This window comes from Poecile atricapillus, chromosome 1 (assembly GCF_030490865.1).
Source record: "Poecile atricapillus isolate bPoeAtr1 chromosome 1, bPoeAtr1.hap1, whole genome shotgun sequence".
Classification (NCBI taxonomy): Eukaryota; Metazoa; Chordata; class Aves; order Passeriformes; family Paridae; genus Poecile; species Poecile atricapillus.
The window spans coordinates 24,457,840-24,470,496 of NC_081249.1; the positions used below are offsets into that span (position 1 = coordinate 24,457,840).

The window sequence follows — 12,657 nt, forward strand, 5'->3', positions numbered from 1 at the left end:
ACTTGATCACTGTTTCATTGCAGAGCAAAATCATTTTTCTCTTTAAAATTCCCTTATCACAATCTAATAAACTGTGTGTACTGTTGTTATCATTACTACTATTACTGCTGATGTTATTATATACTTGTCATTACTGGCTTTTCATTTACTCCATAAAGCAGGTGTTTACCCTGATCTAGGAGGTGCCATCCATGCCTGTGTTGGGGGGTTGGAACCAGATGATCTTTAAGGTTTCTTCCAACACAGACCTTTCTATGACCCCATTCTCCTCTAAGATAATTTTATTTTATAATAGAAACTTCTGGCTAACTAGTACCTCACACTGCAGTTCTCACACCTGTTCAATCTGTTACACAGACTGGTACTGCAGACTTGTAACACTGAACAGATATCTTTTGTGCTGAGAACAGTATTAGTACCTGTTATTTTTTTAATTGAAAATATAGAAGTATTGCTACAGTGGCACAATGGGACACAGAGCAAATTAATGTGAATTAAGATCAATTGTTTGGTTACAGTCTAACAATTCATGATGAATTTTCTAGAAATTTTAGAAGTATTTATTTAGCAAAGAATCCTTGTCCTTTCCCAGTAAGGAAACAAGTGGCTTCCTGTACTGTGCAACAGCTTTTACTTGTTTCATCAACAACTCAGATATGTTTCTTCCATGACACAGATGAATCCTGATAATAGCTTTTATAATCTTGTCTCTTTTTGCTTTTTTTTAATGTGCATTATGAGTCTTCAATGTGAAAAGCAACCAAGGGCTTTACCTACCTGCTATGCCAGGAGGTCCTGGTGGGCCAGGCAACCCAGGGGGACCTGGGAAACCATCTCTTCCAGGGATTCCAGGTGAAGGGTGTCCTGGAGAACCCTTTTCACCTTTTTCACCTCTCTCTCCAGGGACACCAGGTGATCCTACCCTGTCTGGAATTGGTCGACCTTTGGACAGAGTAAAACATACATGTAAAAATGACAAGTGAAAAGACAGCAACACTATCAACACATTAACTTTCACATGGCTTTAGAGATAAATGGAGAAATGTTAGTGCAAAAGAAAAAAGGGACTGTATTTTAATTATTGGTGATTTACACAAAATCAAGTTTGTATACTCACTACAGCTGAGAGAAACTCATTTCTGTTAGGTCCCTAGACAAACACACCTCCTCTGTATCAAGTGCTTCTGTGACATTTAGTTGGACTCACTTTTGTTGGGTAGTAATTAGTGGCAAGAGTGGAGTTAGGTATTCCACCTAGAAACTATTACACACTTCCTTACCTCATAACAAACCAAATCTAAAGCACAGCTAGAAAGGGAGGGCATGTCTGATAATTGCAGTAAATAAGTACTCAACAATGCTAGCAGATTTAAGGAATGCTCAAACCAAAATGGTTTGTAAGAATAATAAGTGAAAAACAGCCAATAAAGAGAAGCAGTTAAACAACTACCAAAAACCCTACTTAGTATCTCCTTTCAGCTATTTGTACAGTCACACAGGTCTTCATATTTTAATGACTTATTTCATTTCACAGCACATCACTGCACTTGACCACTTAAACATTTTGAGTCATCTGCAACACTGCAGGAAGATACAGAAGTCACACAAAGCTCAATTTCTGTAGGGTAATTACAGAGTAAGAGCTATCATTACAGCCTGTGGTATATAGCATCTTCTCCCTAACCTGTGATAAATTTCCTGGAAACTGTCTGACCCTGGCTCACATTAATTTCATATTTAGCTCACTGCCAAGATAGAAAATGAAAGCAAGGAAGGTAATGGCAGTATCACTGTAGGATGTGTTAAGTGTCAGGTCTCCACAGATTATTTGCCTAATTTTTGAAAAGCAAATATCGTGGTGTAGGTCAAACACATGTACGTGTACTTATATGCACAAAAGCAGCTTTACCATGGATGTGAAGATGTTGAAGCTCTTAAAAAGGCAACATTTGTAGGCGAAAGAAATACTTTTTATTAGACCAAGTGACATAGTCAAAAAAGCAGGAAGCCTTCAGGAATGACTTTGATCTAGTAAGTATTGTTTCCTCCTACAAACTTTGTTTTATTATACTTCTACAAACACATACAGAGCTGAAGTAAGGGCAAGACAAAGATCTAGATATGAGCACGCACACTCAGGTATATGTGCAGACACTCACACATTCAGAGTTAACAACTCTTGTCCGATGGAGTCATACTCTGATGAGTACTGTGTGCTACATTTTCAATTTCAGCAGAAAGTTATCAGAATAGAACAGAAAGAACCAGGCTGGATCACATCAGAGACATGAGAAAAGCAATCTCGAGGAAGGGTCTGCAGGGATGATTAGACCCCTGAAGAGGTCAGTGCTTGGGTGTTAAAAAGTCAGGCAGTAACTGAAAGCAGCTAAGGAGAATATCCTTCAGGACTCTACACCCAAGAACACATGACAAACGTGAAAAAATCAGTAGTCATAATTTCATACCTGGAGGTCCTGGGATTCCTTGTGCACCAGGGAAGCCTTTAGAAAGAGAAGGTTTCAATTAGGCAATGAATTCTGCAATGCCAGTGAAAGCGAGCTTGTAGGAGATATAATTGAAATTCGCATTCATGCATATTCACATTCTGAATCAAGTTTGAAGCTAAATAATCTATATATATCTTCAAGAAGCACATTCAGAGAAATGCTGCTGTGTGCCAACTTCCCCAGTGATTTTTCTTTAATTAGCTAATGTCTGTAATGGGGAAAATGGGAAGGGAAATGCTTGATTTTCTCTGTTTACTGAAGACTTTTTAAAAATATGCAAGCCAATCTTAGCACAAAAAATTAGCTACTGACTTCTACAAAGGTGTCTCAAGATTCTCTGCATTAATTAGCCTCCTTACGTTCATGTTGTTTTCCATACTTCTTAGATAATCTCACTGAATTATTTAACTGCCATAAAAACTGATCCCAGTTTATAATTTTTCACCTATAACTGAAAGGCATTCTTAGTTATGTTGAGAACCAGAAGTGTCCTACAAGCTACTACAAAATATAATAACCTGAAAACAATTAAATAACTGGAAAATTACACTGTCATATACAGCTCCTGAGCACAGATAGTACAATTTTAATTTCCTTTAGTGAGAAAACTAAAAGTATAACTCAGTTAAAAAGACAAGACAAAATACATACCTTTTTCACCTTTTTGACCTTTCAGTCCAGGCAAACCTGAAACTCCAGGGTCTCCTTTTTCACCAAAGGTATCTATTGGTCCAGCATCTATCATCTAAATCACAGGACAAAGATCAAAAACACACAACTGAGCCATCATATCGCCCCCATCTTCATCTAATGGCCATTTTAGTTTTATTGACAATTTTCAGCAGTTTTGATTATACTTGCAATTTCAGCAAGTGAGAGGCTTGTAGCTGCTGAGGAATTACTAGAGAAAATTAATTCTACCCAAATGCCTTCATATCAATTGCAGGATTAAGTGGAGAGCTTTTATAGCATCTTCCTCTAAAATGATGCCAGAAAACCTTAACATGGTCTAAGCACTGATCCATTAGGTTTGTATTACCTTTTATTTTAAATCTTATGTTCTGCCAATTTCTGCTGACATTGATCTGAGCTCAGTATACAGGATGCTAATACTTACAATACAGTGTTCAGTAAGTAGATACAATTTTCCAAACCAAATTAGCAGATGTTGGGAATTTGTTCCCATAATTGGGAAGCAGTGCCATTAATCATCTATTTGTTCCTGACTAACCCTAGTCTTTATTTGAAGTGTTAAAAGAATCCTAAGTTTCTCCCCTGGTTTCTTCTTGTGTATAAGGGCCAATTTCTGCTCAGGGCCTCACTGGACATCGGTCAGCAAGTGGTGAGCAACTGCACTGTGCATCACTTGTCTCCCTCATGTTTTAGTCCTCTCTCTCTCTTCTTGTTATCTTTCTTTTCTTCATAATTATTACTACTACCTACTACTAGTAGTTACTTTATTTTTATTAATAACTTGTTCTTATCTCATGAATTTTACCTTTTTCCAATTCTCCTTCCCATCCCATGTTGAGGAGGGACATGAGTCAGTGAGCAGCTGTCTGGTGCTTAGCTCCCAGATGTGAAATGGACACATTTACTCCTCTGAACTGTCTTTTGGACACTGTGTAGTGATTAGCAATGTATATAATATTCACAGTCCAAAACACTTGAAATTCATATTTTTTGAGGATTCCTTTCCCAAATTTCAAACATAAATAACTGCACCCAACTTTTGCTTCCATTAAGGAAAAATATGGACATGACTGAAGAGAACAAGATCAGACTATACATAATATCTCTTTTCTTCCTCATTGTTTGAGCACTTTGACTTTCACAAAATTTAATTTGATTTTCTTTTAAGTTTAAAATGAAATATGAATTTATTTTACTTACTCTTCCTGGAGGTCCTGGATAACCTCGCTCCCCTTTGTCACCCTAAATCAAAACAGAATTTATGTTTTAAATCCAGATAAGAATTTTTTGCTAACAAAATCAGATTTCCTCAACAAATGAACACTTTGATACAGATTCAAACAACATCCCCACGGTAATTACCTGGAATGCTATAATAACCAGCAGCAGTAATTGGTTTGCAAGCCTGTACTGGTTTGCACTATTTGAAAAGAAACTGGAGGTTTTAGGGAAGTACACTTATACCCATGCTGGCTGGACAAAGAGCTTGTGAAAATAAAGCCTGCATTAATCAACACAGATAAGAGATCTAAATTGGAGGTAACTACACTACCTTCATTTTGGCTTCTCCTAGCCTTTGGATGATGACATAAATCTTAGCAACATTCAATTAATATTGCTTTATGTGCATTCAATGTTTTAATGCAATCAATGAACACACCACAAAAGCTATTAACTCATTTTGTGTGAAGGGAAGCAAAAGCTGCTACTACTCACCTTGGTGCCAGGATCCCCAGGCCGTCCTGGAATCCCAAACCCTCCAGGCAAACCCTTGTGTAGAAGACAGTGAAATCAGAAGAAACAAATATAAGTGGATCTTAGCTGTGGCAGCACCAAAGTTTAAAAATTTTAAAACTCACAAATTCACTGAAAGCAACAACTTCAAATAAACAATTCAGAAGGCTAGAAAATATCAACTGTCTATAATACACAGAGAGTTCTTTGTTGTGAATGTAAGGAACAGTACTGTAAATTCAGTAAAATACATACAGGTTCTCCTTTCAGTCCTGGTTCACCATCTTTTCCAGGCTTTCCCTGTAAAACACCAAGTTTCACTCTGCTTTAACAACCGCATACATGAGATTTCTAAATACAGTGCATGGAATACTAGAACGAAATTATCACTACTGCAATGAATTAATCAAAGTATGCTAATGCAGCTAACAGAGCAGAGGGTACAAATGGTAAATATGCCTAATGCTTGTATTACCCAGCACCCTCCAAGATGCCAGATTAAAGAAAATCCATTCCCAGATTCAGAAATAACACAGATTTCCCTGTCACAGAGTCTTCCAGACAAAATATATCTACAGCACAGGAAACCGGAACCAGATCCATCTTTTTCCCTCACAAACAATCCCTTTCTGTATACACACTCTGAACAGTATATACTTCCCAAGACATTTATGCATAGATATTCAGTGGTTCAGTTTCAGCAGAAGGCTTGGGGAGTGGCTCTCCTTGGAGATTGTGTGGTAATGTAGCAGTAATTCCACTTCCCTCACACTGAAATTCAAATCGTAAGGCAGCTGATACACTAGAAGTCAAAATTCCCTCCTCCAGAGTAAAATCACAATGATTAGATCTCCATGTTAACCTACAGAGAACACAAGATTCCCTTGAAGCAGTCAACAGTTACGTGATAAGTGAACTAGATGAACAAACCTACTTTTCAGCATTTTCCCTTCCTCCTCCTCTGCACCATAAAAGGACTGGGACATCAGCTTGTACCCTGATCCACTGGAGGCTGGCTCTCATTTGGTGCCCCAGTGCTTATATTCTATGTGTAGCATAAGCAATATGAATTTGTCCCATAAACCCAAGGAAATGGGTTTCTGGGTTATGGGTTACACAAAGTAACAGTGTATGTAATTCAGTCTAAAAAATAATCTCATCAGTTTAGGTCAAAAAATTTTGTCTTAGACAACATATTTGAAGGACAAAAATAGTAGAACAAACATGAACAGGCCACCACCATTGCGGTGTGCAGCTATGTTTTCTTATAATGAAGGGTTACAAGTAATTTTTAAAGATTAATTAAAACTGTGATCTACGAAATCAAGAGAGTCTTCAAATATACACTGTGATCAGAATTAATTATATGGTTTAGTTTTATCAAATTAGAATATCAGATTGTAACATCTGTTCATCTTTCAAGGCTTAGCTTAATTTCGGAAGTAGCTATGACTTCCTGAAAAATTATATATAAAATATCTTAGAAACTTTGTTCAAGGAATTCTGCAGAAACTGAAAACTATACTTTTGGTAAATTCGTATGTTCTGGTTTCCTCAAAAAGTTCTAAGCCAACTTGTCTCTATCCCTCCAGCTTCAAGCCCTCGTTTACAGTAAGAGTAAAAATACATATGTAATAGAAAAGACAATCCTGTCACGTAACTTTACTGAAAAGTTAATAGAACATTTGACTTTGAAGCATAGTAGAAAGGGAGATTTTATCTTTTCAGATTGAAGTAAAATCAAATGCCTATAGATGTGCTGTGCCTAACAGTTTAGGAAGACCCACACCTTGAGAAATTTAGAATTCCTTGGAATACCTTACATACATTTACATGCAATACAACACATTTGGATGTAGAAAAAAGTACAATTTTTCTAGCTGCTCAGCTATGAAAGATACAGCATGACTCATGGAGAAGTTCTATATCCTCACTAGTCTAAAAAAACTATAACTACTAAAAAAAATAGTATAATTCTTTTTTTCTTTGGTTTCTTCTTCTATTCTGGAATGACTTCATCTTTCATCAGTTTGGATTAATGGGAGTTTTGCCTTCACCTTCAGCACTGCAAGCTACTGTTAAATGTTTTCAGTCATCTAAAATATTACATACCAACATTACCACATGTTACTTCCACCTTGATTGTACACCTGTCCTACAGAAAAAACTTCCTTATTTAAAATATAACAAATTTGCAGTTCAACTAATGGATACTAAGTTAAATTATCTAATGGAAGAAATACAATAACTGCAATTAAGGTATTGATAAAATTGAGTATACTTACACGTGGACCAGGCTTCCCAGGCTCACCCTTGTCTCCTTTGAAACCTGAACCCGGCAATCCCTGGAAAATAAATACTCACCAGATTAAAAATACTGCCAAATTCAAAAGTACGTTTTCTTTTATCTAGTAAGTATAAAGATATTCAGTGCCTTTATCAGAGTCTACAATTTTTATAGTAGTAGAAAAATAATACTCACTGGGATTCCCTGTTCGCCCTTTTCGCCTGGATCACCCTAATGAAATTATTAAAAAAATTTAAATTAGTAAACAAAAAGTTAATCATTATTCATTTAGGTTATAAATAATTGTTCATTTCAGCAAAAGCACCTCCATTTCAAGAACTATGCCTAATGATGTGCAAGAATTAGACAAATGTCACATGTGAATCCATTAAGCTAGTTTATTTTACTAGTATATATTGCTTCAACTGTTTAATTCAGTAATTGAAAAAATCATTAGCACTAAGATTTCACTAATGTGTATATGAAATATACACATTAGTGAAATATACAATATATGTATATGTAATGAAATATACAATAATATGTATATGAGTATATGCTACTTAATTCAAGCTCTCAGATTATTTTTACAATATCCTATCCTTATCAATTCTCCTTCCTCAGAAAGTCATCTGCTGCTTACTTACTTGTGCAATTATTGATGCATTTACCATCTATCATACACTTTTCAGAGAGACTTCTAGAATGAAAATTAAAATTCATCCATGAAGTAAAACAGGTAGAAATTTTTTGAAAAATTTGCTCTGACTTTGTATTTCTTTTTCCTGCTTCACTTCTATTTGCTAATTCCTATTGATTACATTTTAATGAAAAGTACAAGAAGTTTAATCATTTAACATCTCACCTTTTCTCCCTTTATGATTTCACTCCCTTTTTCCTTCATATGAGGTGCTGGTCCTGGGGGTCCTGGGGGGCCCCTTACCCCTTGTTCTCCCTGTCAATAGCAAATCCAGAATAGTCCATCGAAAACAGAATGACACTGAGATCAAATATGGCTAAGACCAGTAACATTAAAGAGAACTAGCACTTTTTTTTAAAAAAATACAGCTAAATGAGTTTTTTAAAAATTCTTTTTTCAGCAAAATCAGTGAGATGAAGGCTTACAGAAGTCACTATTGTGTAACTGGCTACCAACAGAGACTGCCCTGAAGCAAGACTTCTGAATCTACTCTTGAGGTGAAGATCGATTAATAGCAAATATCACAAACGTATCTAAATAATTACAGCAATAGTACCAGACTTTTATAGTGCCTCCTTCAGGAGGAAGGAAATTAGGAGGGAAGAGGTCAGGTACAGAAAGTCAACGGCTAAAAGAAAATGTTACTCAGAGTTTACAGTGCTCCAAAAGCTTTATAGAGGTCTATAAAGGCCAGCTTCAAGATGATGACTGTGAATGACTTTTTAGAATGCATGTGTCCATTGCAGGGTCAGAGCCTCACCTCTTTCTATAGTGCAAAAGCTCTATCTTTAACAGTAAAACACCTCAGAAAAGACTGCATAAATTCTGCATAAATTTCTGTCAAGCAGTAATGCACAGCAACATCATTTATCTTTTGCTGAAGACAAACCTGAGGAGTCCAGGAAATCTCCACACACTTCTATGTCATCTTCTCCAACATTTTTCAATACATTTTATGATAAAAAATTCATTTCAACAACATGTCATGTTGCAAAAATTCTATCCATTAGGAATATTGACTCAAAATCTATTAATAAATTTTAAAAAAACCCCAAAAAAACTACCTAAGTAATAGAATTTACTTATACCTCAAAAACCCTCAGTCAATGACACTCATGAAAAGCTTCTGCAGAAGTGCTCAGACACATTATGCATTTACTGACTAGCCTTTGAAAGCATGCAGTTCTTGGCTCCCAGAAACACAACATAAGGAACTTTAAGCCGAGACCTCTTAGTGTGAGAGGTAACAGATTAAAGCCGACATGTATTACCTCCCATTTGATGCTGATTGAGAGAATAAATGGGACCCTGGAGCACATCTTTTGGCTTAGATTCAATCAAAAGTAAACCACTCTGTGTGCTCTAAAAACCTCTTCCTGGTTGTGTCAAAACACAATAAAAGGGGACAACTGAGAGATCTGCCTCAAATGTGTGCATTACCAAACCAAAGCAAAGCAGACAGACCTTAGAGTCCTACAACAATTAATTCCGATCATTCTGAACAGCACATTAAATCTCATCCCTTAGAACTAAATTGATTTTTAAAAAATTTCGTGGTGAGTCCTAATATACAAAATAAATGTTTCCAGATCTGCCTACTGCAAATCCAAATAGCTTTCCAGGCACAGCTGGGAAACAGGATGGTGACCTAAATTAATGTCAGGTGTAACATCACCATTAAAAAAGTCTGTAGCTGCTGATTACTTTTGTTAATTTAGGTGTAAGTTACAGATTTACTCAAATCTTCCAAAAAGTACAGCATTTATTTTCTCCATTGATTGATTTCAAGGGTTTTCTTTATTTAAAACAAAGTATCAAGAATATTTCTGACAGTTGTTCTCTAGAAGTTCACAAAAGACCTACCTTTTCACCTTTGGGACCCTGAAACCCCAAGCCCATGTAGCCCTGAAAATGTAAATTACACACACTTAGTCAATTCTTTTCTGCAGTGCATACATGCATATATATAAACATATGATGGTATTATGTACTCTTCTAATGCTAAGGCAGATATAAAAGACAGAGTATGTCTTTTAAGTGCATGTGTGAAACAGATAAATAATCATGTCCTAACTTCCCTGCTGTTTTTAAAGCCCTGTGTCACAGCAACTTGTGAAGAAACCGATTGAAATTCATCAGATAATTTTATTGTCAATATGCTCTTTTACCCAACACTTTAGTGAAAATATTGACATTTTTAAATTAATTCAAATAATCATAGAATGCTGTAATTACTACTGATTTGATCAAGTGAGATAACAGCAAGATAAATTTGAAAAGTGGCAAAAATTTCTCTTTATGATGTTCATTAAGACACAGAAATAGATCCCAAGGTATAAAAAAAGCCCACATGTTTTGGACCATTAGTTTCCAGAGCTTTCAGGATCTGATATGCAAAAAAAATAAACAAATGGACTTATTATTTACATTAAAGAGTCTTACCTTCTCGCCTGGAAGTCCTGGTGGCCCTGGGGGACCCTACAAGACAATAAATTTTAGCATGCACATGTATAGAGTACACTAAGTGGAATAATGTCTTATTCTATGAAAACAGCAAAAAGGCAGATCTTTTCATTAAACCCAGTAATTTTATTTTGCTCTTGCTGTGCATTATTCACATCTTAGAATAAAAAATACTAGCAAAGGGAATCTAAGATATCTCATTAATTATTATAATAACAGACAGATGATAATGTGCTTCTACATTAATACTCAGTGCTGCTACCCATAAGAATAACCTCAGCAAACATTTGGATTTTGCTATGGATGCTTGGTATATAGTTTATTTTCTATAAATTAAATTGTGGAAGAAAGAAAAGGAGGACCAACAGTTACAGTCTCTCCCCCACAAAAATACCCTCCAAGCGTGCAAGAAGAGAAGAGGGCTGTAGGAGCAGCTGCTACTGAATACCCATTTTGCCCAGGAATTTCTGCCATGGCAGAGTTCAGAACGCTGAACATGAAGACTGGAACTACACATGTTTTTCCCAAATCCCAACCAAGACCTGCTACACACACCTTTGAGAACATTCCTGTAATAAAGAGCTGTAAGTGAAGTGCAAATCACCATGAAGTGAAACTTACTTGCTCTCCTGGAGGGCCTTGTGGCCCCATTGGTCCCTGAAACCCTGAAGCTCCAGGTGGACCCTATGAAAAATTCAAATGGCATCATAAGAAAGCGATATGGTAATTTCATTATACTGAGATAGTTTTAATTGAAACACACTACTATCCAAACATCATTTGGACTTACAGGCAGTCCAGGTTGGCCAGGAAACCCTTTTTCACCTTTTAGCACTCCAGGACTTACAAGACCAATCACTTCACCTGGATCTCCCTACAGTAAGAAAAGAAAAAGAGTAAGTCTTGAACATGAATTCGAATACATTCAAACCCACCAGGAGAGGAAAGCTGTAGCTATGCATACTTTGGAATCCCTTGGAAAGCTGACTTTAAAAAATCACCGTATTTCTTTTAATTCAGCTGAAACACAGAGATATTAGAAGTTGAGACCTTAATTGCCAAATGTACTCTAAAGCCGCCTGAAGCGACTCCAGTACCAAAACTATCTTCATACCTAATTTCCTGTATTGTAATGGGTAGTCAGAATGATTTTGCCATGAAATCTATCACTACTACAGTGTCACCACACAACTGGAGCACCTGACCTGGCTGTTGAGAAAAGTGGTAACCTCACAATCTCTTTCCCCTGCTGAGATCTTCATGCTTTCACCTAATTTTTACATAAAGGCCACTTAGGGTGTTATTTTTCTTCAGGAAAGGAATACATTTAGTCTTACTTTAGAAAACTATTCTGATCACCATCCGTTTCTTTATGTCCCTTCTTTTGAGTGCAAATATCCCATTTTTCCTGTGTTTTTGTACAAAGTTACATATAAGTGATTTTATTTCAGTTCTGTACCTATGCATACATGCCTAGCAAAGAAATATCTGGGTACTTCAGTGTTTACAGAATGAGTCAGTTCTTTCTGTGTGAGAGTAAGAGAAATAGACATTTTAATAACTTGGGTTGTCATGTCATTACCAATTTGAGATTACTTTTAGACTTACAATTCCAGATAATATCTGTTCACTTTAAAGACAAAAGGCTCTTGGATGTCATTGAATGCTTCATTCTCCAGTTCACAGAATGCACTCAGATACCTAGTTAGTTATTCTGATTTTTTTTTCTTTATGAAAACTGTCTAGTGTGTGTTGGATGATTCTCATATTGTGGGGTATAGGACCTTCTTCCACAAACATTACCCATGTGAAACTTTTGAGATAAATCAAATGTCAATATAAAACTAAATGTTTGAATCATAAAACCTATCTAAACCTTTATACACAATTGGGTGGCCACCATAGTGTTTGTACATTACTAACGACATGTACGACCTCCCTCCTGTTGTAGTACATATAATACTTACCCTTTTAGGTTCTGCACAGAACACATATGTTCAATTGTTATTAAGTGGGGAGGTGCAAAGTGAAACAAGGCAATACAACTTTTCCGTCCTTACTACGTAAAGACTGCTGCATGTCTTCAAGTGTGTAGAGATCACACAAATTCTTATTGTTAGAAGTAGGATATAAGTTATTACACTTAGAGAATGTACCTTCATTCCAGGAGGTCCTGGAGGTCCCTGTGGAAAAAACAGACAGATTTGTTTGAGTATAGCTCCTCAATGCTGTATTTATTACATCTTAAACTCAATATAATTTCCTATAGTTAT

The 12,657-nt window shown here is 36.1% G+C and overlaps 1 protein-coding gene across 2 annotated transcripts in view; it reads right to left on the reverse strand.

The window, feature by feature from the left end:
- Positions 1–12,657, reverse strand: part of COL4A1 (collagen type IV alpha 1 chain) — a 118,799-nt gene that overhangs the window by 37,117 nt on the left and 69,025 nt on the right. For both annotated transcript variants that reach the window (XM_058846100.1, XM_058846092.1), the window contains exons 8-21: positions 12,541–12,567; positions 11,175–11,258; positions 11,006–11,068; positions 10,364–10,399; positions 9,785–9,826; positions 8,087–8,176; positions 7,417–7,452; positions 7,220–7,279; positions 5,190–5,234; positions 4,917–4,970; positions 4,401–4,442; positions 3,159–3,252; positions 2,466–2,501; positions 778–942 (exon numbers count right to left, since the gene is read on the reverse strand). In XM_058846100.1, the coding sequence (XP_058702083.1) occupies positions 778–942; positions 2,466–2,501; positions 3,159–3,252; positions 4,401–4,442; positions 4,917–4,970; positions 5,190–5,234; positions 7,220–7,279; positions 7,417–7,452; positions 8,087–8,176; positions 9,785–9,826; positions 10,364–10,399; positions 11,006–11,068; positions 11,175–11,258; positions 12,541–12,567 (874 nt within the window). The remainder of the gene's footprint in view (positions 1–777; positions 943–2,465; positions 2,502–3,158; positions 3,253–4,400; positions 4,443–4,916; positions 4,971–5,189; positions 5,235–7,219; positions 7,280–7,416; positions 7,453–8,086; positions 8,177–9,784; positions 9,827–10,363; positions 10,400–11,005; positions 11,069–11,174; positions 11,259–12,540; positions 12,568–12,657) is intronic.